The 27,608-nt window shown below is 43.6% G+C and overlaps 1 protein-coding gene across 1 annotated transcript in view; it reads left to right on the forward strand.

Annotated features, from left to right (window-relative positions):
- Positions 1–4,045: 4,045 nt before the first annotated feature.
- LOC111154392 (polypeptide N-acetylgalactosaminyltransferase like 5) overlaps positions 4,046–27,608 on the forward strand; it is a 60,508-nt gene continuing 36,945 nt past the window's right edge. The window contains 4 exon segments of the mRNA XM_022513929.1: positions 4,046–4,224; positions 12,003–12,303; positions 18,132–18,252; positions 25,246–25,412. Of these exon segments, the coding sequence (XP_022369637.1) occupies positions 12,042–12,303; positions 18,132–18,252; positions 25,246–25,412 (550 nt within the window). The 5' untranslated portion in view covers positions 4,046–4,224; positions 12,003–12,041.

Consider the following 27,608-nt stretch of genomic DNA (forward strand, 5'->3'; position numbering starts at 1 on the left):
TTTAAATTATGAAAGTCAGCCCACACGCACGAGAGCATATAGAACACGGACAGAAAAGCAATAAAATGAACCGGGGGTAGGAGAGGAGAAAAACCAACATTAAAGGGATCTAGGTACCTACAGGGTGGTGGTGGGGGGGCGTCCTTATTAGAAAATTATATTGGAAACCTGTATTTTTCAAATTATGTATTAACTTTCCCTTCAATTACTAGGAATCAGCGATCATTTTATGGCGGAAACCTGCCTTCCCCTGTGCTCGGCCGAGCTGACATCAACCCCATGCAGTGATCGCAGGAGCAACAATATCGTCCCCCCCCCCCCAACCCCAGGTGGAGAGGAGCGTGTCACCAGCGGTGACAGCCTGGGCAGGGACTGGAAGCAAGGAGAAAAACAAGTGCGAGTCCGGGGAAGAAAAGGGATAAGAGAAACCGATTCCGTACTCTGCAGCTGCCTTCTGTTCACCCCCCAGAGAGGCTGTGCACTGTGTCCCGTCTCTTAGCTTTGCACCTTTTCTAAAGAAACTTCCCCCTTTTATTTTAAGCAAGAGAAGGACGCAAGTATTCCAGAAATCAGCGGGGCCAGATACCTCCTCGAAGGCCGGATGCCCACTCGCAGGAGGAAACCGCTGGGCCGCTGCTGTTTGGGTTTCAGCCTCTGTGTTTTACACACACACGTCCACCGTGCATTCGAGGTTTTAGTGTTTGCTTTACTCTAGAAGAAAACGACTCCCGAAACCGAGCCCGCAAAGCAGACCAGCTGTGAACGTCAAGTGTCACAGGAAACCGACCGGGTGTGGGTCCGGAACTGAAAACCTTCTCACAAAGCACAGGAAGAGCATCGCAGCTGAAGGGGACAGTTTCCTGAGCTAAGTCGAAGAACATAAACCACTTCGTGTGCTTTTTTCCACCCAGTTTTCTATGTGTGGTGAAATACACATGACATGAACTTTATCATCTCAGCCATACAGCTCCAGGTATAAAACGCATCCATGTGTGTCTCCATCCCCACCGTCCACCCCCAGGACTCTCGCCAACTCGTCAAACTGAACAAGAACTCCCCACACCCTTCCCCCGGCCCCGCTCCAGCCCCTGGCAACCAGCATTCTACTTTCTGTATGATTTTGACTACTCTCAACATGTGAGTGAAATCATTCACTACTTGCCTCTTTATGTCTGGCTTATTTGACTAAAGCAGAATGTCCCCAACACACATGCACGCTGCAGCAGGTGTCAGAACGTGCTTCCTTTTTAAGGCTGGATGAGTCCACAGTATGTGGGTATCACCTTCTGCTAACTCAGTCCTCCACTGACGGACACTTGGGGGACTTCCACGTTTCAGCTCTTCTGAATAATGCTGCATAAAAACATTCTTATTTGCCATGTGAACCAAGCTACCAACATCATTAAATGAGTCATAACCTAGGGCCCTAGAATTTATGTAATTTTCATCTTTACAGCATCTTTGGCAGATGTTCTTGGCCTCCCAGAACCAAAGATTACTATTTTGGTTTTTTTTTTTTTAATTAATTGAAGAGGAAACTAATTATTCACTCAAGAGGCCACTGATTGACATCGACCCAAAGCAATTTTGGTATTATTTTTCTAGGGGAACTGGTTTCATTTGGCCAAATCTATTAATAGAATTTGAACCAATGTCTTGAACAATGTCTTCTTCCCTATTGGAGAGGTGAGCCATTCTAGGATAGGGGTTACAGATGCTTTCATTGTGTCCCTGCTGTAGACTACCACAGGTCTCAGGACATGGTGACTTCAGCTACTTTAACTGAGAGGTAGGTACCCAAAGATAAAAAACATCTTCCCCCACACCGAAATATTGACATCTTGCCATTGCTTCCACATTCTTTTGTCTTGTACTAAGCGTTATGGCCTTGAATCAAATAAACAAAACACTGGCTTGCGACATAGGCAATCGGCACTACCAAATAACATGGACCTCCTTGGGTATTAGCCAAAGGAAGGTCTCTGTCTGGCATTTATTACCAGATTCTCCCTTCTCCGCAACTCCACATCCCCAGCCCTGGGCCCACAATAATCCCTCGCACTCTAAGACAGCGTGCAATTAATTTCTAGAGGGAACCTCTCAAATCACAAACCTGCTTGCGAGATGCCTAAGATAACTGTCCACTTCCATGGGAAAAGCTTACTCCGTGGTTATTGGGGAAAATGCTATTTGGACCCTGAGATGGGCAGAGATCCAAACAATGGTCCGGCGGATGCTTTGAATGGTGTGGAACTAGTGTGGAAGGGAATGGATTCTTCTGAAGGGTTCTTAGGACAAAGAAGAGCATAAGTTGGCAAGTCAGACCAATAGCATATGAAGGAATTTCAGGGTAAGAGCAGTGTGTGGGGAAAGTTTGTAGGCCTTTGTCAATGGAACAAAGAATCAGAAGAGAGTTTTTCGATGAATGAGCCCAATTGGGCTAGTGGGAGGGAGCCAGGCAAGACTGTGACTAAGGTTACTTCATTAATTTTTAATTCCCTTTTCCCTTTCTCCCTCTGTTTCCTTTTTACTTCCAAGGATATTCACATTTTGGCATTGCTTACCCATTCCTTTGTCTTACGAGTCACGATTATTCGAGGATTTATTTAGTGAATGTTGACCAGCACCTGTCACATGTTAGGTACATCGTCATGGAGTGCAGAGCTGGACTAGTCTGGGACTGTCTCCTCTAAGCACTTACAGTCCCCCCCCAAATGCTTGGGATAGTATGCAATAATTGGCAAATTTTATACTCGAATGTTTTTGCCAATTCTTTTTTTATTTGCATTCCCTATTTCTGTTTCTCTGCCCTTTGTTCCGTTGTGTTTTTTAGGGTCCCCCCGCCCCGCCCTTTATGTTATCCCTCAGAAGACACAGGCCCAGAGAGAAGATGGTTTTCCTGGCTCTCAGGTTGAAGTTTTAACCTATCATAAGAAAGGTAAGCTATCTTTCCCCTTTCCTTCTCAAAATGAGAGTAAAACTCAAGGCTGCTGTGTTTCTCCTTGTAATTCTTTAATTAGGATCAACTAGGATAAAACCTGCCCACTAATTTGAGATAAAACATGCACTGTTTCAGCCTCCTAATTTCTTTTTACCCATAGGGAAGGTTCCAGACTCTCTGGTCACTCCCATGGAATTGATCTCCATTGTCACAAATGTGCCTTACTCTCCCCCACACATTCCTTCCCCTCTGCAGTTTTCATCTTCCTCCTCTGAGCCACCTCTGTTCAGCTCCTACCAGCCACCTGCCTAGTGTCATGACTTTGTTCTGTGCCTTTCATTTTGTTGCATTATCCTTTTCCCCTCATGAACTGATCCTGACAACTTTGCCCTGACTCTTGGTTCTTCGGGACACCAGCCTGTAGTAACTCAATACGCTTATCTTGTATCTTCCCCTTATTTCTCACATGATTATTCTGTCTCCCTTAAGCAACCCCTGGGTAGCCCCATGACGTCTATGTCCTTTATACGTACAGAAAAATATGTTTTCTGTTCTCTCATTCCTGGTCCTCTGGGAAGGACCCAACTCACCCCCCTCCAACCCTTCAGTCTCCCACTCCCACCCCTGCCTCTTACATACTTCAAAGCAGATGTCTGGTCCCAGGCTAAACAGAGTCAGCCTCCTCAATGGGGGAAAGGTCAAATCTGCTCAAACATGTCAAGACATTTCACAAGCATTTGGTTGACCTCATGTACTAATATCTAAATACTGAGTAATACAGAGTAAAAAATTAAAAGACAGCCAAACAACCCTTTGGGTCATCTTTGAGTCCCTTGAGGTGTTCTGAAAGCTTTTTTCATGTTGACTTTAAAAAAAAAAAAAAAAAGCCAAAAATGAGATCTAGCCTAGATTTTGCCCACGATGAGGCTTTTCCCATTTCCTCAGTTGAGGAATGAGGATTCTAAGACTCTCTGGAAGGTCCCTTTGAACTTTGGAAGTCCCAGATTCCACCTGCTGCTCTGAGGGGCCCCTGGCTGCTGGCGACGCCCTGGGTGTGACGTCACAAGGGCTTTATGCCGTACCCAGTGCTGCTTCTTGTGAAACACCACGCAGGCAGGACAGCCCAGCACAATCCAGTATTTGCTCAGAATCCAGGCACCGTAAAGTCAGCCATTCAGAAAAAAATCTCGTCTTTCAGATCATTCAACCTAGACTCCTGCCTCATTTCACCCGTGACTCAGCTTAGACAACTGATCAACTACAGAGCAGCTGCTGTCTTAATGGTAGGTGGGGGAGCTCAGTGTGCTGAAAAGTGGGAACACGGGGGGGGCTCCTTCCATCTGGATTCAGTGGAAGCCATGCTTCCAATCACTGATCCTTGATGGAACGCTGGCTCTGGGGATTGGGATTAAGAAGATCTGAGTTTTAAAGAAGAGGTTGTAACTGTTAGGCTGGATAGTGCCACTCTAGAGGTAGGCCAGGCATTTATATTGACTTTGGTTCTCGAAAATCTTACTATTTATAGAAAATTTAGTTGTGACATCATCTAAAGCAGAGCCTGTTTTCCTGACTCTGAAAAGACACTTTAAAACAAACACAACAACTGACTCCAGATCCGGTTTAGGGTTTCGGTATGTGAGCGTATTTGCGTTGGGTGGGGGTGGGGGTGGGGGTGGGGGTGGTGATGGGGGGAGGGGATGCGAGGACAGATGAGGCGCATATTCCAGAGAACCAGGGGGAGTTCTGCTTTAAGAAAGTGTGGTGTTAAGAAAAATTTACATTCATAAAAATTAAAAAAAAATGGGTGGGGGTAATTTTCCTAATGTTCACATGTAGAGAATTTCCTCCAAATTTTCTTAATATAGTAGACTTCTCCCAGAGAATATGGATGTATTTCCTTCTCCAGCACTAACCCTATCATGAACCCCCATGCACATGTTGTGTACTCAATCCGGGTGCCTCCCCTTGCTTACTTTCTTCCTTAGTTTCTAACTGCTTTTGGTGTTCCGTGGAAGTTAAAAGTCTCAGCAGGTCACATTTATCGGAAGTAGCAGCTGTGTTAGAAGTTAACCAGCTTCATTCTCCTCCGTCTCGTTTCCATCCATCTGCCTGTTAGAGGCTACCTTCTCCTCTTACACATTTGACAGTTTTTCTTCGCATTACCAAAGATTTCGTTTTTATTTTTTTAAAGACTGTATTTATTTCTTTGAGAGAGAGAGAGAGAGAGAGAGAGAGAGAGCGCGCACAAGCAGGGGGAGTAGCAGGGAAGAGAAGCAGGCTCCCCGCTGAGCAAGGACCGGATGCAGGACTCGATCCCAGGACCCTGGGATCACCACCTGAGCTGAAAGCAGGCACGTTACTGACTGAGCCACCAAGGCACCCCAGAGATTTCATTTTTACAGCGTAATACGTCCAGTCAAGGAGACTGCACTGTGCACTGGGGGTGTTTGTCGGGGTGGTAAAGCCCGTGTCTTGGAACGCTCCCGTATGAGTAAACGCCCGACCCAGTTTTGCGCCCCTCCCCTGACCTAGGATGCTCAGGACCAGCCCGTGCCAGGCCCCCTGATTCCACAGGGTCGTGATGCCTGCGGGGGTTCTGCAGCTCTTGCGGACACTCCATTTCCCCCCAGCCAGGCTGTTCTGTAACTCGTCCCTAGTTAGCGACTTGGCGGCTGGGAGATGGCTGGGTGGGGAAGGGCGGTGGGGACGGAGGGCGCGCGCTGCCTGCACAGTCTCCTCCAGCGAAGGAGCGGGGCTGGCCCTCCGCGCGGTGAGTGCGCCGTTGCTGCAGGCCCGAAGCGTGGGTCTCCGTGACTCCCCCGTCCCGGGTCCCAGCGCCTCCCTCCCGCCTCGGCAGAGGAGCCAGGACCGCCAAGTCACCTGCCCCCGAGTACAGCGGTCCTGGCCACCGCGGCCTGCACGCGGTTCCCACGCGGGGGAGGAGAGTTTCTTCTGTGTCGCTAAGGAGGCCGGGCTGACCCTCAGCGTCACCCTCTGCCCGCTGCTGCCTCCCTCAGACGCACGCGTGCAGCCGGCTGGATCCCTCGGGTTTGCGCTGGCCGCTCCCGCCCACCGCGTGCCGCAGCCACGACGCTCTCCGCGCCCGCGCTCCAGCCCGTCCCACCAGCGAGGGCGCAGCAGGCGCACCGCACGCCGCCCGCGGGGTCACGACGCGCCCTCCCCAGCAGTGGGGTCGCAAGGGCAGGGCGGGCGATGCGGCCCCCACGCCCCCCACGGCCGTCGCGCAGGACCGCCCTTGCCCACTGCGGCAGCTCGGGCTCCCGGGAACAGCCGCGCTGGGGATGCGCTCGCAGGCCGTGTCCGGGCGTGGTCCGGGGCCGACACTGCGGGCGAAGCGGCCCGGCTCCAGCGGCGCGCTAACCTCAGCAACAAAACCGCAGTTATTTGCCAGCAAAAAACGGTTTAAGGAAGAGCAGAGAACTGCGACCCAGGCCGAGGCCGCAGAACGAGCGCACGCGCCGGCGTCGCGGCAGACGGGAGGACGAAGTGTCGGAGTCCCCCGGAATTCCGAGTATAGTGGCTTTTCATTGGCTGAGCTGCGGCTGTCCCTCATTGGTCGAGCTGTGATTGTCCCTCATTGGCTGGCCTGTAGTCACGATCCCTCATTGGCTGAGCTGTAACTGCAGTCCCTCATTGGCTGGCCTGTAGTCACGATCCCTCATTGGCTGGGCTGATTCTGAGGGAGGAGGAAACTCTCCTTCCTCGGGCTGGGATCACAAAATACAATCCCGTGGAAGACGCCGCCTTTCCCGTTGACTCTGCAGTGGGCCAGGAGCGCTGGGCCTGAGCGCTCCCGCTGCGCCCTTCTGACTCCCTTCTTTTGGTTTCACAAGAGGAAGAGCCTAGACTGTGGTGTGCTCGCAGGAAGGAGCTCTGTCAGCCCCGTGGGCGCTCCGGGCTGGATGGGTCTTCGGCGTCATCCCAAGTTGCAGGACGGCAGTTGGGCCCATCAGCCCGTCTTTAAACACGAGTCCCTCCGGGAGGGGAACCTTGCGCAAAGCAGCCTGCCCCACCGGAGGTAAGGATGGGGAAGGGACTCGGTCGAGAGCCAGTACTCCAGGCAGTAGGGGAATGGGCGCCCCAGCCCCAAGGGTGATGTGGTGGCCCCACACGGCACTGTAAGACGTTCCACCGGGTGTGTTCGGGTCTCTGGGCGGCCAGGTGCAGCCTCGGTGGTTTGATGCGGTGCAGTTCCCGAGCGTGCTGGGTTCCGTGGGGCGGGGATGGTCTCTTCTGTGAACAAGAGCCGTAGGAGCCGGAGCGCCTGTGCAAGCTTGTTCTAGTGCATGAAGTCAAAACTGTGGAGGCCGCACTCTGTCCTCCAGTCAGAGAACTGGGATGAAAATGGCAATACAAAAGGGTCAGGTGCAGGAAGACACTTGGAAGAATGAGGGCGTGAGGAGGACCCGCGCCAGAGGGCCCTGGAAAGCGGGTGACACTGGACAGCTCAGGAGGCTCATATCCTTGATTCCTTCTAACCCCGGGCCAGGCTGTCACCTGATTTAAAGGGTCAGGATGGGAGAGAAGTGGCTGCTCTGTGCACGTGTTTACAAGCATTGATGCCATTTGATAGGTACTGTTTTAATCTCCATTTTTAAATTTTTTTGTGAAAGTAATGCATACATTAAAAAGTAAAGCCTAAAATAAAAACAAAAATATTAGAGTCAGCAGGGCCTTGCCCACCTTCCACCCTAATCCTCAGTACAACTCCCCAAAAGCAATGACTTTCAACTCTTTTAATATATTTCATATGATAGTTGCCTTCATATTTTAAATAATATCCCTAAGCTGCTATTTCTTGGCTTATTTCACACATCAACTTCATTTTTCGTACACAACTTCTATTTTTTTTAGAATCGCATTTTCGTTATGAATCTGTAGCCAGTGTGTTACACCTTTATCACTCTACAAATATTCCTTAATTTTTACCATCAGATAGGTCATCTACTTGCATTTCCCTGCCCCACATCATCTATCAAATCTGATATTCTTTTGACCCATCTCCTTTCTGGGGAGGGGTGGAGTGCCAGAGCTCACTACAGCCTCCGTTCCAATGTGGGCAGCTGCCTTCCAGGCCTCCCCACCCCCCAGTACAACAGCCCTCTGGGGCCATCTCTGCCTCCTTCCTGGGTTGGATCCCCCACCCTGGGCCATCTCTTCTTTGTCTACTCTTCTGTTTTTTTTTTTGTTTTTTTTTTTTTTACTCTTCTGTTTTGTTGGCATTTGCAGTCCACATTAGTCTCCCAAAAAAGAATACGTGGAGTGTAATTCTTTCTGAGTCCTTTACAGATCTGAAAATATCTTTATTCCTCTCTCAAGGTTAATTAAAATTTGACTAGGTAAAGAATTCTAGGTGAAATACCATTTAACTTAGAATTCTAAAGCCACTTCTCTATAATCTTTTAAGAACCCAGTGTTAGGGCAGCTGGATGGCTCAGTCGGTTAAGCCTCAGACTCTTGGTTTCTGCTCAGGTCATCATCTCAGGGTTGTGAGGTCAAGACCTGCCTTGGACACTGCACTCAGCATGGAGTCTTGAGACTTTCTCTCTCTTTCTCAAATAAATAAAGCTTTAAAAGAGAAAAAAAAAAAACAAAAAACCTCAGTGTTGCTGTTGAGAAGTTTGATATCCTTCTGAAACTCCTCCTGTATGTCAACCATTTTTCTGCACTTGGAGGCTTTTAGGATATTTTTACATTCATTGCACTGGGCATTTTGCGAGCACTTTAAGTTACGGGGAAAATATATTATTTATTTAATAATTTCCTGTCCTCCATTTTTCTCTGATCATCTTTTGGAACTCGTACATTTTTACTAGTTAGATGTTATACCTCCAAGAATGAAATATCACATCTCTCCATTTTTTCTTATGTTTTCCCTTATGTCATTTTGTTGTGCCTTCCAGCATATTCCTTTCACACTATTTTCCAACTTACATATATATATATATTTTTTTTTTTTAGATTTTATTTTATTTTATTTGACAGATAGAGATCACAAGTAGGCAGAGAGGCAGGCAGAGAGAGAGAGGAGGAAGCAAGCTCCCTGCCGAGCAGAGAGCCCGATACGGGGCTCGATCCCAGGACTCTGGGATCATGACCTGAGCCGAAGGCAGAGGCTTTAATCCACTGAGCCACCCAGGCGCCCCAACTTACATACATTTTTAAAGTTTTCCCAATCATGTTTTAGGTTTCAGCAACCTTTTGTTGTTGTTGTTCTGTAATGTTTTCTTTTTCATAGACTGTTTCCCTGGTTTTATGAGCATGGTATCTTCTTGAGGATGAGCAAACAAAATCAGTGTTTTGATTTTTTTAAAGCTCTCATTAATTTGTTCCCCTTTTCTGGTTCTGTATGTATTTTTTGTCTTACTGGAGGGTTTCTTCAAAGGCCTAGGTCAGTCCTTGGAATTTGTATCAGTCCGCTGGGGCCGTTATAACAAAATGCCACACACAGAGGGGAGGGGGGGTTAAGAAAGTGGGGGGGGGGGGGGGGGGGGGGGAAGGGGCGATGCTTAAACCACAGACATTTATTTCCCTCCATTCTGGAGGCTGGAAGTTCCCCATCAAGGTGGCTCCTCTGAGTTCTCTCTCCTTAGCTTGCAGATGACTTTCCCCTGTACATGCACCCCAAGTGTCTCTTCCTCTTCTTCAAGGACACCTGTGCCATTTCAAGTCAGGCCCAGGGAGGGGTGAAGACAGCTGACTGCTGTGCGTATAAACGCGTGGCCTTCCCCGGAGTCTCCCGGCCCTGCACCTGTCACACCCTGCACCTCCAGTCCCCTCCCTGGCCGCCCTGGGGTTCCACCTCAGTCCTCTCCCTGTGCCGGTGGGGTCCAGGCTTCCTCCCGCTTCCCCATAGTTACCTCGCATGCAGCAGCTTCTGTCGGGTCTTTCAAACCCATGTTGAAATCTCCCGTGCGTGGACCTTCCCTCTAACACCATTTTCCCAGGAGAGTTTTTAGATTGGAAGATTGGTTTTTATTCACAGTTGAGTTGAGAGGGGGAGGGCACAGGCATACATTTCCAGTCTGTCATCTCTAAAAGGAACCACTCAAGACTTTTTTGATAAATTGGGAAGTATTTCCAACAAAAGGGAAATAGAAAAATATCATGAACGCTCCATGGATATGTCATCAAACGTTATCAAACCTTATCATTTTGCCACATTTGCTTAAGAGATTAAAAAGCTCAAGTGTTAAGAATGTAGTAGGAGGGGTGCCTGGGTGGCTCAGTGGGTTAAAGCCTCTGTCTTCAGCTCGGGTCATGATCTCAGGGTCCTGGGATCGAGCCCCACATCGGGCTCTCTGCTCAGCGGTGAGCCTGCTTCCCCCTCCCTCTCTCTCTCTGTCTACTTGTAATCTCTGTCTGTCAAATAAATAAATAAAATCTTTAAAAAAAAAAAAAAAGAACGTAGTAGGAACTCTTCCCTCTCTTCCCCAGTGCCTTCCCCCATAGGAGTAATCCCATCCTAAACTTGGTGGGCCGCTTGCACATGGGTTTTCCCCAACATTTGCTGCCTCCAGGTGTATCCCTAAGCAATTGCGCTGGTTTCCATGTTTCCCATATACATCTTGGTAGCATCACACCCTGCTTGGTTTTCTGTGCAACATTATGGTGTTTCCAATATTGATACATGTGGCCCCAGTGGATCTGTTTGCTGTGTTCAGGGAACAGTTCACTTTATTATTCTCCTATTGAGGGAAACTTGAGTTGCTTGTGGTTTCTACTACAAACATTACTGCAGTAAACATTATTTTTTCTGAAGATTTTATTTATCTTTAATTAAATTAAGATTTAATTTATCTTTTCAGAAGATTTTATTTATTTATTGGTACGAGACAGCTCACCAGCAGGGGGAGAGGCAGAGGGAGAAGCAGGCTTCCCGCTGTGCAGGGAGCCCGACAGGGGGCTGGATCCCAGTACCCTGGGATCATGACCTGAGCCCAACGCAGACGCTTAATGGACTGAGCCACCCAGGCATCCCATGCAGTAAACATTCTTGCATGTATCTCCTGATAACGTGTGAGAGTCTCTTCAAGGCATGTTCCTAGGGATAGAAATGTGTCAGCACACTATTTGTGTAAATTATCCCCTGAACCAGGTAACTGTCAAAATGGTGGTACCATTTCACAGTCCCATCAGTGCTGGACCAGTTACCATTGTCCACTTTCCTTCCAGCATGTGAACCATGCGGTTTTGTGTTGTTTTGTTTAAGTTGATATCGAGTCAGATTTTTATTTTTTTATTTATTTTATTTTTTTTAAAGATTTTATTTATTTGACAAAGAGAGATCACAAGTAGAGAGAGAGAGAGAGAGAGAGAGAGGAGGAAGCAGGCTCCCCACCTAGCAGAGAGCCCGATGCGGGACTCGATCCCAGGACCCTGAGATCATGACCCGAGCTGAAGGCAGAGGCTTAACCCACTGAGCCACCCAGGCAGCCCTGAGTCAGATTTTTATTTTTATTTTTTATTTATTTTTTTTAAAGGATTTTTATTTATTTATTTGACAGAGAGAGATCACAAGTAGACAGAGAGGCAGGCAGAGAGAGAGAGAGAGGGAAGCAGGCTCCCCGCTGAGCAGAGAGCCCGATGCGGGACTCGATCCCAGGACCCTGAGATCATGACCCGAGCCGAAGGCAGCGGCTTAACCCACTGAGCCACCCAGGCGCCTGAGTCAGATTTTTAAAAGAGAGATTTAAAACTCCCAAGATGGACTGAGCATGAATAAGGGATGAGTAAACCTGCTTTCACTGTATGTATTTCCTTTAGCTGAAGGCTCAGGAGTGTGTATCAGTTACTTTAAATAAGTGCATGTTTTGTAAGCATGTTATACATTTTGCTGTTAAGCGACCTTCAAAATATCAGTTTTAAGAGTTTTTGCTAATAGAAAATAAGATATACTTTATCTCATCCGAATATATGGATAAATGCATATTAAAATGATCTTGTTCTTAAAACAATGAAAATTGAATTTAAGCCAAGTAAATGATCTGGAAATCACTGAGATCTCTAATATAGTCTCTCTTAAATTCTTCTGATGTAGGAGATTTAAAAATGGACCTTCAGAAATACTAGGTTTACAATGAGAGGCGTCACGTTTCAATGTTTATTCTATGGATCCTTGATATTTGGGATCTGGACAGCTCTGTTGTATGTATATATTCACCATAATCATGTAAGCAACTTGGAGAAGAAAAACCAGGGGACTGCATTAATTTGGTCCCTTGGAAAAAAATTGCAACAGCAAATTACCCGGGACCCCAAGCAAATACCGAGACTGCATGTAAGATTTGAAATGCCTGACAAATATGAAACTACAGAATACAAAACCTTTTTAAGATCAGGTAAGTCTTACGATTTTCTCTATTAGCCATTTTAAGGGGAAAATGTACCATAAGTTTAATATTTGGAAGAGAAAAACAATTTCTTAGAGCAACTCAATTTTTAAATTATAAAATATTTCACATATATACAGGAAAGAGTAAAACAGGCATGTATCACCTAAATTTAACAATTTTTAAATATAGTTTGCTGTATTTATTTCAGATAGTGTTCTGTTTTTTTCACAGAAATAAATGTTAACGGGTACCATTAAGGACTTCACCCCTTCCTTCTCCTCCTTTTACCCTCTGAGGTGGTAATTAACCTGAGTTGATGGATATCTTTCTTCCCTTCCTTTTATGTGTGATCTCCAGCAAAATACAATATTATATATTTTTAATATGTTTGTAGATACTCTGGAATGAATTGTAATACTGTCATGAATATGGATTGTAAGTCTTCGTGTGGACATAACTTCATTTCTCTTGGGTTTGGGACAGATGGGATGTACAGTAGGTATATGCTTAACTTTAAGGAAAATGACAATGTGTTTTCAAGATAGCTGTGCCATTTACTTTCCCCTCTGGCATGTACGGAATCTCTCCCTTTGCTCCAAATCTTCACCAACGTTTGACAAGCTCAGTTTTTTAGATTTTAGATATTCTAATGGGTAAGTAATGGAACCATTGCAGCCTTAATCTGCATTTCCCTGATGACTAATGATTTTGAGCATCTTTTCATGTGCTTCATGGCCACCCGTATATCTTCTTTTGTAAAGTGTCTCTTCAAGTTCTTCATCTATTTTTTTTAAAGATTTTATTTACTTATTTGACAGACAGAGATCACAAGTAGACGGAGAGGGAGGAGGAAGCAGGCTCCCTGGTGAGCAAAGAGCTGGATGCAGGGATTGATCCCAGGACCCTGAAATTATGACCTGAGCCAAAGGCAGAGGCTTTAACCCACTGAGCCACCCAGGCGCCCATGTCCTTCAACCATTTTTAAATCGGAATGTTTATCTTCTGATTTTTAAGATTTTTAAAAATATATTTTGGATTCAAGTCCTTTGATATGTGAGTTGCAAATACTCTACGTCTGTGCGTTGTCTTTTTAGTCTCTTTTTAAAATTGAGACATAATTGACGTAGAACAACTTACTCATTTTGGAAGTACAGCAGAATGATTTGATACATGTGTACGTGTATATATTGCAAAATGATAACCACAGCAAGTTTAGTTAACAGTTGTGTCCATCACACACAGTTACAATTTTTTTCTCTTGTGATAAGATCTGTGCTGGCAAGTTTCAATATACAATATTACTATTGTTAACCATAGTCACCATACTGTACATTTTGAATTCTCTCTTGAGTGGTGTCATTCAAGAAGAAAAATTTTAAATTTTGATGTTCAATTCATCCCAATTTCTTGTATGGTTCTTTTTTTTAAAATCTTTTATTGAAGTAAACTATGCCTATGTCAAGTGCACAAATACTCCCTTCTCTGTTTTTTTAGAAATTTTAAGATTTTAGGTTTTACTTTACATTTTACATTAGGGCTGTGGTCCCTTCGGAGTGAATTTCTGTGATGGGAGGGTGAGGATCAATGTTCATTTTCCTCATGTGGATATCCATTTTTCCAGCACCATTTCTTGAAAAAAATCTCCCTTTTTCCATCTCAGCATCTTTCAAGAAACAGTTAACTCTTTTTGGTGGGTCCCTTTCTGAACTCTGTTCTCACTCTCTCCAAAATTGTTTTGGTTATTGTATGTGGTTAGCTTGTTTGGATAGGTTTTAGAAACAGTTTGTCAATTTCTTCCAAAGAGGCCACTGGTATTTTTTTTTAATATTTTATTTGTTCATTTGACAGACAGAGATTACAAGTAGACAGAGAGACAGACAGAGAGAGAGAGAGAGGGGGAAGCAGGCTCTCTGCTGAGCAGAGAGCCCGATGCAGGGCTCGATCCCAGAACGCCGAGATCATGACCTGAGCCAAAAGGCAGAGGCTTTAACCCACTGAGCCACCCAGGCGCCCCAAGACCACTGGTATTTTTAATTGTATTGGCTCTGTGGGTCAATTTGGAGAGAACTGACATCTTAATAATATGGCTTCAGCTGTGTGGCACATATTTTGATACACTGAATTTTCATTTTCATTCAGTTCTCTGTATTTTTATATTCCCTTTGAGACTTTCTCTTTGGATTATTTGGAAATAGATTGTTTAATTTCAGAGTCTTTGAATAATTTTCTCCTCTCTGCTACTGACATCCAATCTGATACCATTATAGTCAGAAAATATACTCTGTATGATCTCAGTTCTTCTAGGTTTTTTGAGGTTTGTTTTATGATCCAGAATATGGTCCATCCCTGGTGAACGCTCCGGGCACGTCTGGAAAAACCATGTATTTGCTATTGTTGAGTACAGAGTTCCTTCATACACATCAACTAGATCCTGTTGGTTGATTTTATTGTTCACTTGTTGATGTCCTTGTTGAGTTTTTGGCTAGTTGTCCTGTCAGTTGCTAAGACTGGATGTTGAAAACCCCAACTATAATTGTGGATTTGTTAGGTTCTACTTTAACTCTCACCGGTTTTTGCTTCATATATTTTGAGCTATCTTTTGACGTGTTTCTATTTGGAACCATTATGTCTCACTGGTGCACTAAACCTTTTATCATAAGGTCATGTCTCTGTCTCTAGTAATTTTCTCTGCTCTGAAATCTCTTTTATCTAATATTAATAGAGCCACTCGTACTTTTTTTTAAGGTAGGCTCCAAACCCAATGTGAGGATTGAACTCACAACCCTGAGATCAAGAGTCACATCCTCTATCGATTGAGGCAACCAGGCACCCCAGCTGGTTTTTTTAAAATTAATATTTGCAAGTATATCCTTTTCTGTCCTTTTATTATCAATCTACCTATGTTTCATTGAAGTAAGTTTCCTGTAGGTAGCATATTGTCGGAACATTTTTTAAATCTACTCTGTTAATCCATGCTTTTAACTGGTATATTTAGATCATTTGCATTTAAGACAATTATCGATGTCAGAGTTTCTCAGTCATTTTATTTGTTCTTTGTTTCCTCTGTTTCTCAGTCTTCTGTTTCTCTTATTTTTTGGTGAGTTACTCGAGCATTTTCAAAATTCCATCTTGATTTGTTTATAATGTTTTTTAAAAGGCTGCTTTGTATGGCTTCTTTAGTGGTTGCTGTAAGTATTAACACAATATGTCTATAACTTACCAAGGTCTCCTTGAATCAATGTTTTGTCACTTCAAGTAAAGTGTAAACCATTCCTTAGCCTCCTCATTTTAAAAATATAACTATCTTGAGTTTTGAGCACTACATCAGATGGCGTTATAATTGTGGCTTCAAAAGTCAAATATGATTGAAGAAACTTATGAGAGTTTCTTAATGAGTCTATCATATTTACCCCAATTTTCATCCATTTTGATGTTCTTTTTTCTGAAGTTCCAAGCCTCCTTCTGTTATCATTTCCTTGTTTAGAGAACTTTCTTTTGCTATTCTTTAAGGGTGGGGCTGCTAGTCACAAAGTCTGTTTTTCTTCACTTGGGAGTGTCTTCATTTTCTTGTAATTCCCAAAGGATATTTTTGCTGGGTATAGAATTTGCAGTTGGCAGTTTTTTCTTTTTTCTTTTTAAAGATTTTATTTATTTATTTGACAGAGAGGGAGAGACAGCAAGAGAGGGAATACAAGCAGGCAGAGTGGGAGCAGGAGAAGCAGGCTCCCCCACTGAGCAGGGATCCCCATCTGCGGCTCAATCCCAGGGTCCTGGAATCACGACCCCGAGTCGAAGGCAGTTGCTTCATGACTGAACCACCCAGTTGCCCCTGACAGTTCTTTTCTTTCAGCATTCAAAAATGTTTTGTCACTCTCTTCTCTCCCCCATGATTTCAGATGAGAAACCCATAGTCATTCAGGTTGTTCTTCTATGAATCCCGTGTTTTTTCTCTCTGGCTACTTTTAAGAGTTGTCCTCTGTCTTGTTTTCAGAAGTTCCATTATGATGTGTCCTGCCATGGATTTCTTTGGTTTATCCCATTTGGTGGATTTTTCAGCCTCCTGAGGCTATAGATGTCCAACTTCCCTGAATTTAGGAAGTTTCTGGCCTTATTTCCGAGAGTACTTTTTTGGCCCCACTCTGACTCCTCTCCTTCCAGAGCTTTGATAATACAAAGATCAGCTCTTTTGTTGTCTGTACACAAGTTCCTGAGACTGGTTTTTTAAAATTTTTTTAAATTAACATATAATGTTAATTATATGTGACATGGCACTATCTTGGGGAGAACCAAAGCTCCACCTGCTTCCCCCCAGGCAGCTTATGGAGGACCAGCTCCCTGCTCAGCCTGCCCACACCACCCACACAGGTAATCAGAGCTCTGCCTGCTTCTGCCAGGAAGAGGGGTGAAAGGAGTAGGTTCTGCTCAGGCCCACCCATGTCATTGCCTGCTGCTCCCTTGGGTGTGGTGGAAGGCCCACTGCCTGCCCACCACACTGAAGCCACAGGGGTCGGTGTGGTTCTCCCACTGCTGCTTGACTTGACTAGAGTAGGTTCAGCCAAAGGTTTTCTGTGGTTAGGCTTCTGTGGCCTGGTGGCTAGAGAGGACAGGTTTATCTTGGAGGTTTTGTGTGTGTGTATGTGTGTGTGTGTGTGTGTGTGTGTCTGTCTGTCTGTCAGTGGTTCTACATGGAAGCTTCTACAGACCTTTGGGATTTATGGGTGGCAACAGGGAATTCAGGAGCTCACCACGTCCTTCCTCCATTCCTGAGATCTGCCTCAGGAATCTGCCTGCTAGTTTCGACCTTTCAGAGAACTTCCCATCCTTATCTGTTGTGTCATGTCCAGGATTTCTCAGGGGCAGGAAAGAGGGCCTAGTGGAAATGGGGTTACTGCATCTTGAAGAGAATCCCTTTTTAGCTATAATACAGCCTTTTATGTCCATTTTGGAAAGCACATCATAGAGATTGGAAAAGAAAGTTTATTCTTCAAAAACAAAGCAAAATATAAATCCACCAAGGAAATATAACAAATTACATTAAGCAAGTTCTTTTTCTAACTTTTTCTCTGATCTAGAGTTGTTCTTAAAATATTCCATTACTGTTTGTGGCAATATATATTGACATCTCTAATGATTTTATTGTAAGTATTTTACTGCAGCAGTGTTTGATGTCTGCAAGCTCATCCCTACCTAGTCTTTATTGTGACTTATTCTTACCGTGAGTGTAAATAACTTTCTGGATGCTCCTTCTAATGAATTCTGTACTTTTTAAAATGATACTTTGACTCCTCTATTCTTAGACTGTTCTTTTACTTTTAACCATTTTAGTTCATGCCACTTACCTTTCATGATTATATTTTGTTTCTTCATTGACAAATAAGAGTGTTTATCTTTTTTTTTTTTGAGTGTTTATCTTTTAATAGGAAATTTACCCCATCTTCATTTATTGTTATGACTGTTATGTTTGGGTTGGCGTCTGGCCTCTTGTTTTATTCTCTGCAATGGAAGTTCTGGGCTGGGGTTTTAGCTCTCCTTCCCCACCTTTCCGAAATCCTTCAGTTACAACTAACTTCACACGACAGTGGTGAGTCATGATGGGACCAAGGAGGCCAAGCACTTCCTTCCCTGAAGATACCAAATGACCAAAGGCTAACTTGTCCATACTTTGCGGAGGAATCTGCTTTGATTTTAGCCTTATCGTCTGGAGGTAGTGTGGGTTCCAGGAAAACACCTGGCTCATTATAAAGGGAGTGAATTCAGGATATAGTTGTTCTTATGATCCTTTATCTGGTGGTAGTAATCTGTACCTACATAACTGTAATTGCCCTTTCTTGCAGGTAAGGACACTAACTATTCAAAGCCAGAATATATTGCTGGATTTTTAAAATATGGATTTAATGCCATTCTCAGTAAAAGCTTGGGCAGTGAGAGAGATGTGCCAGATACGAGGAATAAAATGTATGTTAATCCTCATTTTTTTATTGAGGTATAATTGACATATAAGATTATACTAGTTTCAGGTATACAACATAATGATATGACATTTATATATATGTGGCCAAATAATCACTACAGTAAGTCTAGATAACTGTGGCTACCATGCATAGTTACAAAAAATTTGTGTGTGTGTATGTGTGTGTGATGAGAACTTTAAAGATCTGCTCTCTTTGCTACTTTCAAATAAGCAGTATATTTCTTATCTATAGGCACCATGTGGACATTATGTCCCCATGGCTTACTTATTTTACACTGGAGTTCTGTTCCCCCCACCCCCCGGCAACCACCAGTCCATTCTCTGTATTGATGAGGTTGGGTTTGGAGGTTTGGTTGTTGTTTGTTTCCAGGTTCTTCATGTAAGTGAGATCATATTGTATTTATCTTTCTGACTTATTTCATTTAGTGTAATGCCCTCAGGAAAGATGTCATTCCTTTTTATGCTGGAAAGTATTCTGTTGTGTGTATCATAGCACGTTTTCTTTACCCATTCGTGGGCTGATGGACAGTTAGGTTGTTTCCATATCTTGACAGTTGTAAAGAATGCTGCGAGGAACATAGGGGTGTATGTATCTTTTTGAGTTAGTGTTTTCATTTTCTTCAAATGCAAACCCGGAAGTGAAATCCTTGGGTCTTACGTTAGCTCTCTTTTTAACTTTTTGAGGACCCTCCGTACTGGTTTCCACAGTGGCTGCACCAGTTTGCCTTCCCAGCAACACTGCACGAGGATTCGCTTTTCTTCACATCCTCTCCAACACTTGTCATTTCTTATCTTTTTGATAACGCCATCCTTACAGGTGTGAGGTGATATCTCATTATGGTTTGATTTGCCTTTCCCTGATCATGAGTGATGCTGAGCACCTTTTCTTGTACCTGTTGGCCATCAGTCTGCCTTCTTTGGAAAAATATCTATTCAGATCTTCTGCCCATTTTTTAATTGAATTGTTTGCTGTTGAGTTTTATGAATTCTTTATAAATTTTAGATATGAACCCCTTGTCAGATAGATGATTTTGTCTCATTCAGTAGGATGCCTTTTCATTTTGTTGCTAATTTCCTTTGCCCTGTGGGGGCTTTTTAGCTTGATGTAGTCCCACTTATTTATTGATACTTTTGTTGCCTTTGCTTTTGGTGCCAGTTCCAAAAAGTTATCACCAAGACTGATGTCAAGAAGCTTATAGCCTTTGTTTTTCTCTAGGATTTTTATGGTTTCAGGTCTTACATTCAAGTCTTTCAAGTTAATTTTTGGGTATGGTGTAAGATAGTGGTCCACTTTCATTCTTTTGCGTGTGGCTCTCCAGTTTTCCCATCACCATTTATGGAAGAGACCATCCTTTCCCCATTGTATATTCTTGGCTCCTTTGTCATAATTAATCACATATGCATAATTTTATTTCTGGACTCTATTCTGTTCTGTTGATCTGTTTGTCTGTTTTTGTGCCAATACCAAACCGTTTTAATTACCATAGCTTTGTAATAGAGTTTGAAATCAAAGAGGGTGACGCCTCCAGCTTTGTTCTTGTCTTCTCAAAAGTGCTTTACCTCTTCAGCATCTTCTGTGGTTTCATACAAATCTTAGGATTCTTTGTTTTATTTCTATGAAAAATGCTATTGGAATTTTGATATGGATTGCATCCAATCTGTATATTGCTTTGGGTAGTAGGGACATCTTAACAATGTCAAGTTCTTCCAATCCATGAGCACAGAGTATCTTTCCATTTACTTGTGTCTTCTTTAATTTCTTTCATGAATGTCTTATAGTTTTCCAGTGTACAAGTCTATAAATGAATACATATTAATTTTTTAAACAAACAGTTACTAACCAGATTTTAATTTTGGCATATTAGAAATCTTCCTGTTTTTAGGACTTGGAGTCAGTCCTAAATAATTCAAGAGCCTATTTCAAAATTCTAGAGTTTATCGTGTAGAGAACACCTTCCCCAGTTGCACCAAACGTGTTCTGGGGATTTACAAGAATTGCATCACCCACAGGATCTTTTTATTAAATTACCAGTTAGGACATTTGGCCAAAGGGATATTTCTGATACAAAATGCTTCAGACAGCTACCTATTTTTTATTCAAAATCTGCTTTTTCTTACTGTTTTCCTTCGTGTTGGTGCCTTTTTTTTCTTTAACTTGTGGCAAATTGGACATAACGTAAAAGGTACCATTGCACCATTTCTAACTGTATGATTCAGGGGCATTGAGGACCTTCACATTGTTTCAGAACCATCATCACCATCCCTCTCCAGAACTTTCTCATTAAACACTAACTCCCATTCTTCCCTCCCTCCAATCTCCCCGCAATTACCATTGTACTTTCTGTCTTTGTGAATTTTAACTACTCTTGGTACCTCGTAAAAATGGAATCATACAATAGTTGCCCAATTTATTTCATGTAGCTTCATGTCCCCAAGGTTCATTCATGTTGTAGCACCTGTGCCTTAGTGGTTCTGATGGTTTCCAGCTCAAGAGGGTTGATATTCTTTCTGAAATCAATGAGAACTTCTTAAGGAATATAGGCATCTTCCTGTCACACAGAGACAAAATCCAGGCTCCAGGAAATAGGAGAAATTGGGGCCCACTGTGTCTTGTTGCAACTTGTGTGTAACATGAACATTTCAAACCACAAATATACGAATCAATAAAGCAAGTAGGTAGCTAAATATCACTTACAGTGTGGCATACTTGAGAGACGTAGGGTTTATACGTGATGACATAGTCTATCTGGGTTGTAATGAAAGAAAAAGAATTTAAATTCATTCAAACCATATAACTTGATATGAACTTAATTTAGAGGACAGCTATTTTTTTCAAGATTTATTTATTTATATTAGAGGGGAGGGGGGGCAAATGCAGAGGGAGAGAGATTTTTTTTTAAATTTTTTATTTTTTATAAACATATAATATATTTTTATCCCCAGGGGTACAGGTCTGTGAATCGCCAGGTTTACACACTTCACAGCACTCACCACAGCACATACCCTCCCCAATGTCCATAACCCCACCCCCCTCTCCCAATCCCCCTCCCCCCAGCAACCCTCAGTTTGTTTTGTGAGATTAAGAGTCACTTATGGTTTGTCTCCCTCCCAATCCCATCTTGTTTCATTTATTCTTCTCCTACCCCCTTAACCCCCCATCTTGCATGGGAGAGAGATTTCTAAGCAGACTCCCCGCTGAGCATGGAGCCTGATGCGGGGCTCCATCCCAGGACCCTGAGATCATGACCTGAGCCAAAATCAAAGAGTCAAAAGCTTCACTGACAGCATCACCCAGGCACTCCAGGGGACAACTTTTTTCTTAACTGGATAGTGAACTCCCACAAAAGAAAGCAATATTTTTGAATGCCTATAAGCGATGAGTTTCTTGCCACACCATCAACTCTTCTCCCTAAATCTCATCTCCTAAAATAGTGCAGCTGCCTTTGCTTCCTTTCCCTCATCATGTGATTGTTAGGAAGAACAGAAACTTTAGAGAGAGACTGTCTATAGAGAGAAGTGAACTTGGAAGTTTTAATATTCAGAATATTAACTTATTTAACAGGAAATTCAATTATGTACAAGGTACATTTGTGTTTAAAATAAACTTCAACTACCAGGAATGACTACTACTATTGGGGTCCAAGCAGATTTTAGCCATCCTCATGCTAATCTTACAATTGCATTAAGTGGGATTTCCATTTCAGCTGTTGTCTTAAAATTTGCATGGTTATTTTCCCTAGCTATAGAAGTATTTGATACAGGTTTTTGGAGAGTACATTTTTATGTTGATTGGTCTTCTGATTTAATTTTTTATCTTTTGACTTTTCAATTTTGAAATGATGTCAGGCTTACAAAATGGTTGTCAAACTATCTCAAAGACTTCCTATATAGCCTTTTCTCAGAGTCCCCAAACACTAACATCTTCCACAACCTCAGAACCAGAACAATGAACAACACCAGGAAGTGAACATTAATACAATACCACTGGCTAATCTACAGACATGATTCAAATGTTTGCAGTTGCCCCACTGGCGTCCTTTGGACCCAACCCCAGACCCCTGATTGCATGTGGAGTTCCTAAGCCCTTGGTTTTCTTTCATCTGAAACCGCTCCTAAGTCTTTATCCTTCTTGACTATAAAACCTTTTAAGAGATCTAACCAGTTATTTTCTAGAATGTTCCTCAGTTTGAGCTTGATGTCTCCTTGAGATCAAATCCAGGTCGTGCTTTTTGGCAGGAATACCATAGACGTGATTTTGTGTCATCCTCAGAGCATCACATCAGGAGACACTCGATGTCTCTTTGTCCCATTTACTGGTGAAGTGACTGAGGGTAAAATTACTTTCAATCACTTGCCTGAAATGGAAGCTGTCAGGTTTCTGCACTGTAAAATGACTATTTAGCCTTTTGTAATTAATAAGTGTGCAGATTTCTTTTAACTGTTAATCACAGAAAACCTGGAAATATATATATGTATATATATTTTTTTATATTATATCCACAAAGGGGACAAGTCAACATACCCCCAGTTCCATTGCTTTTTCTTTTTCTCCTGTCTTAGTGCACAAGGTGTGTAAGCCCATGCCCCTGCTTGCTCCTTAATATACTCTGTGTCTGTCTCTGTGCCATAATTTTCCCTTTTTGCAAGGACCCCGGTCTCCTTGGACTAGGTCACCTTAATGACACCTCCCTCATTGCTTCTGCACCAATCCCACTTCCCAATAAGGCCACATCCTAAGATACTGTGGGTTCAGACTTCAACATGTGAATGTAGGGGAGACACAATTCAACTCACAACAGTCCCGGTTTATACCGTACTCTTGTTAATCTGTATGATCAGCAAAGAATAGAGCAGCTAACCAAGGACCACCAAACTCAGGCCTTGTCCGAATCTCTTTTACCCTGGAAAACTGCTTGCTTAGGTGAGAAAAGTTTAGGCCCAAAAAGACCACAGCAACATTTATCAATTAATTTTAGAGAAACTCATACACCTAGGGACCTGAAGAGTCCTAGTGCGACATAGTCGCAGGCCCCTTCACTGTCATTGTCTCATTCCTCCCGGGGGACTTCATTTATCTACAGTTTTCTTAAAATGATGTGCTGGGACTGAATATGATACTAGCAATGTGACCTAAGTAGCCCGAGTCCACCCTGGACCATCATGTCCCTCGTTCTTGTGTTATCCTTCCATTGTCCCCCACCTCTGTGTCTCATCTACTTCCTCTTTGAGAACTCAATGATCTTCCTGGAATTTAAGCCTACGGGTTGTCCTCCTGCTTGTCTCTGGGAAGCCGCATGAAGGATGCCCCCCCACCCACAACGCCCTTCCCAGCTGCTCAGCCCTTTCCCTGGTCCCACTCCCAGGAGCACGATGGCAGCTTCTATGTGGTAGGCACAACTTCCTCTAGTGTTGGGTAAAAATGCTCACTAAGCAAGTCTCTCTTCCTCCATGGCAACACCTGCCCATGGATATGCTGAGGTTCTGTGTGGGGTGTAGTGGAGGCATCCTTTCCTGGCATTTTCTCCCCCACTTCTCTTTCCACTAAGTTGCAGGGGGCATAGTGACTTTTGATTTGGACCCCATGCGCTGGCCACAGTCCATTAGCCCAGCCATGGGCACTGATCCCAGCTGGGCCAATGAATCCTTATTTGTGACTTTTTGAGAAAGAGGAAGTCGTACCAGTTTCTCCTTGGGTGCTGGACCATGGGTTATGCTGCTGTTGGCCACGTTTCCCACTCTGCAGAATAAAGAAGTGAAAACATGCCAAGTTGCAGAGAGAGGATAAGAATCGTATAATGAGCCTCATGTGATATTAACGGTCTACCAGGCACTGTTCTGAACATTGGACATTTTAATTCATTGAACCCTCCCAACCCATGAGATAGGCTGATGATGTTGTAGTTACTGTTACTCCCAGATGTAAAGGCAAGAACAGAAGTGGACCGAGTGTCTAAGTGACTCTCAAGCCTCTTGCCCCAGTCATTCTTCTTTTTTAATTAATTATTTTTATTAACATATGATATATTATTTGCCCTAGGGGTATAAGGTCTGTGAATCATCATCCAGTCATTCTTGAAGGCTCTAGTGGCACATCTGTCACTAGGTCCTGTGGGACATTTGGGTCCCCTTCCGAGAGATTTCCCTTCCTTATGCTTAAGCTAGCTGTAGTAGGTCTGTCCTTGACAACCAAAATACGTTTCAGAATGAACCAGATAATGTAGCAATTCAAACAATAATTAATAGCTAATAACTAATATTATTAGAATTCAGCTCCTATTTTTCTCTCATGTGCATGAAAGAAATAACACATTTCTGTCAAATCCTTGGAAGAAATCCAGTCACGCCATACCCACTGCATCTTTTTTTTTTTTTTAAGATTTTTATTTTATTTTTTTGACAGAGATCACAAGTAGGCAGAGAGGCAGGCAGAGAGAGAGAGAGGAGGAAGCAGGCTCCCCGCTGAGCAGAGAGCCCAATGCTGGGCTCGATCCTAGGACCCTGGGATCATGACCTGAGCCGAAGGCAGAGGCTTTAACCCACTGAGCCACCCAGGCGCCCCACCCACTGCATTTCTTTCTGCAGCAAGCTAAAGCACGGGATTCTCTCTGAAGGTGACACAATGAAGTTAATCTGAACCTTCAATGTGTATAAGTGTATTAATATGCTTCTATAATAGAAACCGAAATATAGGTACAATTCATGGTTATACTATGTTCAGCCTAGAATTAAGACGGCCAAAACAGCACCTCCAGGAAAGAGCAATTGTTGCTGATATTCAGGAAGGAGTAATTTAGAAAATACTAGAATACCATAAGAGAGCAAAGAAGATTTTGTATTTTAATTTTGGTATTTTCAACTGTACTGTTACCTTATTATCTTAATGGTCAGTTAAGGGAATGAAGAAGAAAAATGCAAATAAAGGTGCTTCAGCGAGATCCCAAATTGGGTTTTTTTTTTCCTTTTATTGATGCCTGCAGGTGTCTTCAAAAACATTACCCAGCCAACCTACCTACTGCCAGCGTGGTTATTTGCTTCTACAATGAGGAATTTAACGCCTTGTTTCGGACCATGTCCAGTGTCATAAACCTCACTCCACAGTACCTCCTTGAAGAAATCGTTTTGGTAGATGACATGAGCGACTTTGGTAAGACAGAATGCCATCTTCCTATGTCGTGGGCTCTGAAGCAGTGCGGTCTCTGATGGCCGGTGTGTGACTTTACCTTTTCTAGACATTTTCCACTTGGCGGGTGTCAAGGCAGAAGCTGTGGGCACACCGGTGGGGATGGAAGTGCTGGTCCCTGTCCTGTGGTGTGGGGCTCATGGGTGGTGAGCGCTTCCATGAGGTGACTAAATGTAGGGGCAACATAAGACCAACCTGGTCTTCAGGGATCACGGAGGACATTCAGGAAGAAGCGACAGCTCCGCTGAGGTCTGAGGTGCCCAGCTGGAGAGGAGGGGAAGAGTGTTCTAGGCAGAGGCCATAGCACCGTAAAGGCCCAGAGGCCAGAGGTAATGTGGTGAGTTGGGAATAGTTCTGTACTTCATGTAGTGTGTGTGTGAGTGTGTGTGTGTGTGTGTGTGTGTGTGTGTGTGTGTGTGTGTAGCATTGGAGGAGGGGGGTGGACATAAAACCAGAGCTCTAACAAGACCACACGGCTTGTGAAGGGCACTGTTGGAATTTTCTGTGAAGTGGAGTGCTGTGACGGGCTTAATGCAGGGGAGTGACATGACCCAAGTCCTCCTCGGGAAATAAAATTTTTTTTAAAGATTTTATTTATTTATTTGACAGAGAGATCACAAGTAGGCAGAGAGGCAGGCAGAGAGAGCGGGGGGAAGCAGGCACCCCGCTGAGCAGAGAGCCCGACACGGGACTTGATCCCAGGATCCTGAGATCATGACCTGAGCCGAAGGCAGAGGCTTAACCCACTGAGCCACCCAGGCGCCCCACAAAGAATTCTTTTTTTAAAAAGTTTTTTTAATACTCCATAGTGTATATGGACCACATCTTCCTTATCCATTCATCATTGAAGGGCATCTTGGTTCTTTCCACAGTTTGGCGACCGTGGCCATTGCTGCTATAAACATTGGGGTACAGATGGCCCTTCTTTTCACTACATCTGTATCTTTAGGGTAAATACCCAGTAGTGCAATGGCAGGGTCATAGGGAAGCTCTATTTTTAATTTCTTGAGGAATCTCCACACTGTTCTCCAAAGTGGCTGCACCAACTTGCATTCCCACCAACAGTGTGAGAGGGTTCCCCTTTCTCCACATCCCCTCCAACACACATTGTTTCCTGTCTTGCTAATTTTGGCCATTCTAACTGGTGTAAGGTGATATCTCAGTGTGGTTTTGATTTGAATCTCCCTGATGGCTAGTGATGATGGACATTTTTTCATGTGTCTGATAGCCATCTGTATGTCTTCACTGGAGAAGTGTCTGTTCATGTCTTCTGCCCATTTTTTGATATGATTGTCTGTTTTGTGTGTGTTGAGTTTGAGGAGTTCTTTATAGATCCTGCATATCAACCTTTTGTCTGTACTGTCATTTGCAAATGAGTATGATGCCTCCATCAGAAAGGATGAATACCCAACTTTTGTAGCAACATGGACGGGACTGGAAGAGATTATGCTGAGTGAAATAAGTCAAGCAGAGAGAGTCAATTATCATATGGTTTCACTTATTTGTGGAGCATAACAAATAGCATGGAGGACAAGGGGAGTTAGAGAGGAGAAGGGAGTTGAGGGAAATTGGAAGGGGAGGTGAACCATGAGAGACTATGGACTCTGAAAAACATCTGAGGGTTTTGAAGGGGCGGGGGTGGGAGGTTGGGGGAACCAGGTGGTGGGTATTAGAGAGGGCACGGATTGCATGGAGCACTGGGTGTGGTGCAAAAACAATGAATACTGGGGCACCTGGGTGGCTCAGTGGGTTAAGCCGCTGCCTTCGGCTCAGGTCATGATCTCAGAGTCCTGGGATCGAGCCCCGCATCGGGCTCTCTGCTCTCTAGGGGAGCCTGCTTCCTCTTCTCTCTCTGTCTGCCTCTCTGCCTGCCTGTGATCTCTCTGTCAAATAAATGAATAAAATCTTTAAAAAAAAAACAATGAATACTGTTACGCTGAAAATAAATTTAAAAAATTAAATAAAAAAATAAAAAAACAATAAATAAATAAAAATATTTTACTGGTAAAAAAAAAAGTTTTTTAAAAATATTTATTTATTTGAGAGAGAGAGAAGAGGGGAGGGGCCAGGGAGAGGAAGAGAGAAACGCAAGCAGACTCCACCCTGAGCCCGAATAGGGCCTGATCCCATGACCCTAAACCAAGATGAGGCCTGAGCCGA

Source organism: Enhydra lutris, unplaced genomic scaffold, assembly GCF_002288905.1.
Source record: "Enhydra lutris kenyoni isolate GAN:26980312 unplaced genomic scaffold, ASM228890v2 scaffoldscaffold37, whole genome shotgun sequence".
Classification (NCBI taxonomy): Eukaryota; Metazoa; Chordata; class Mammalia; order Carnivora; family Mustelidae; genus Enhydra; species Enhydra lutris.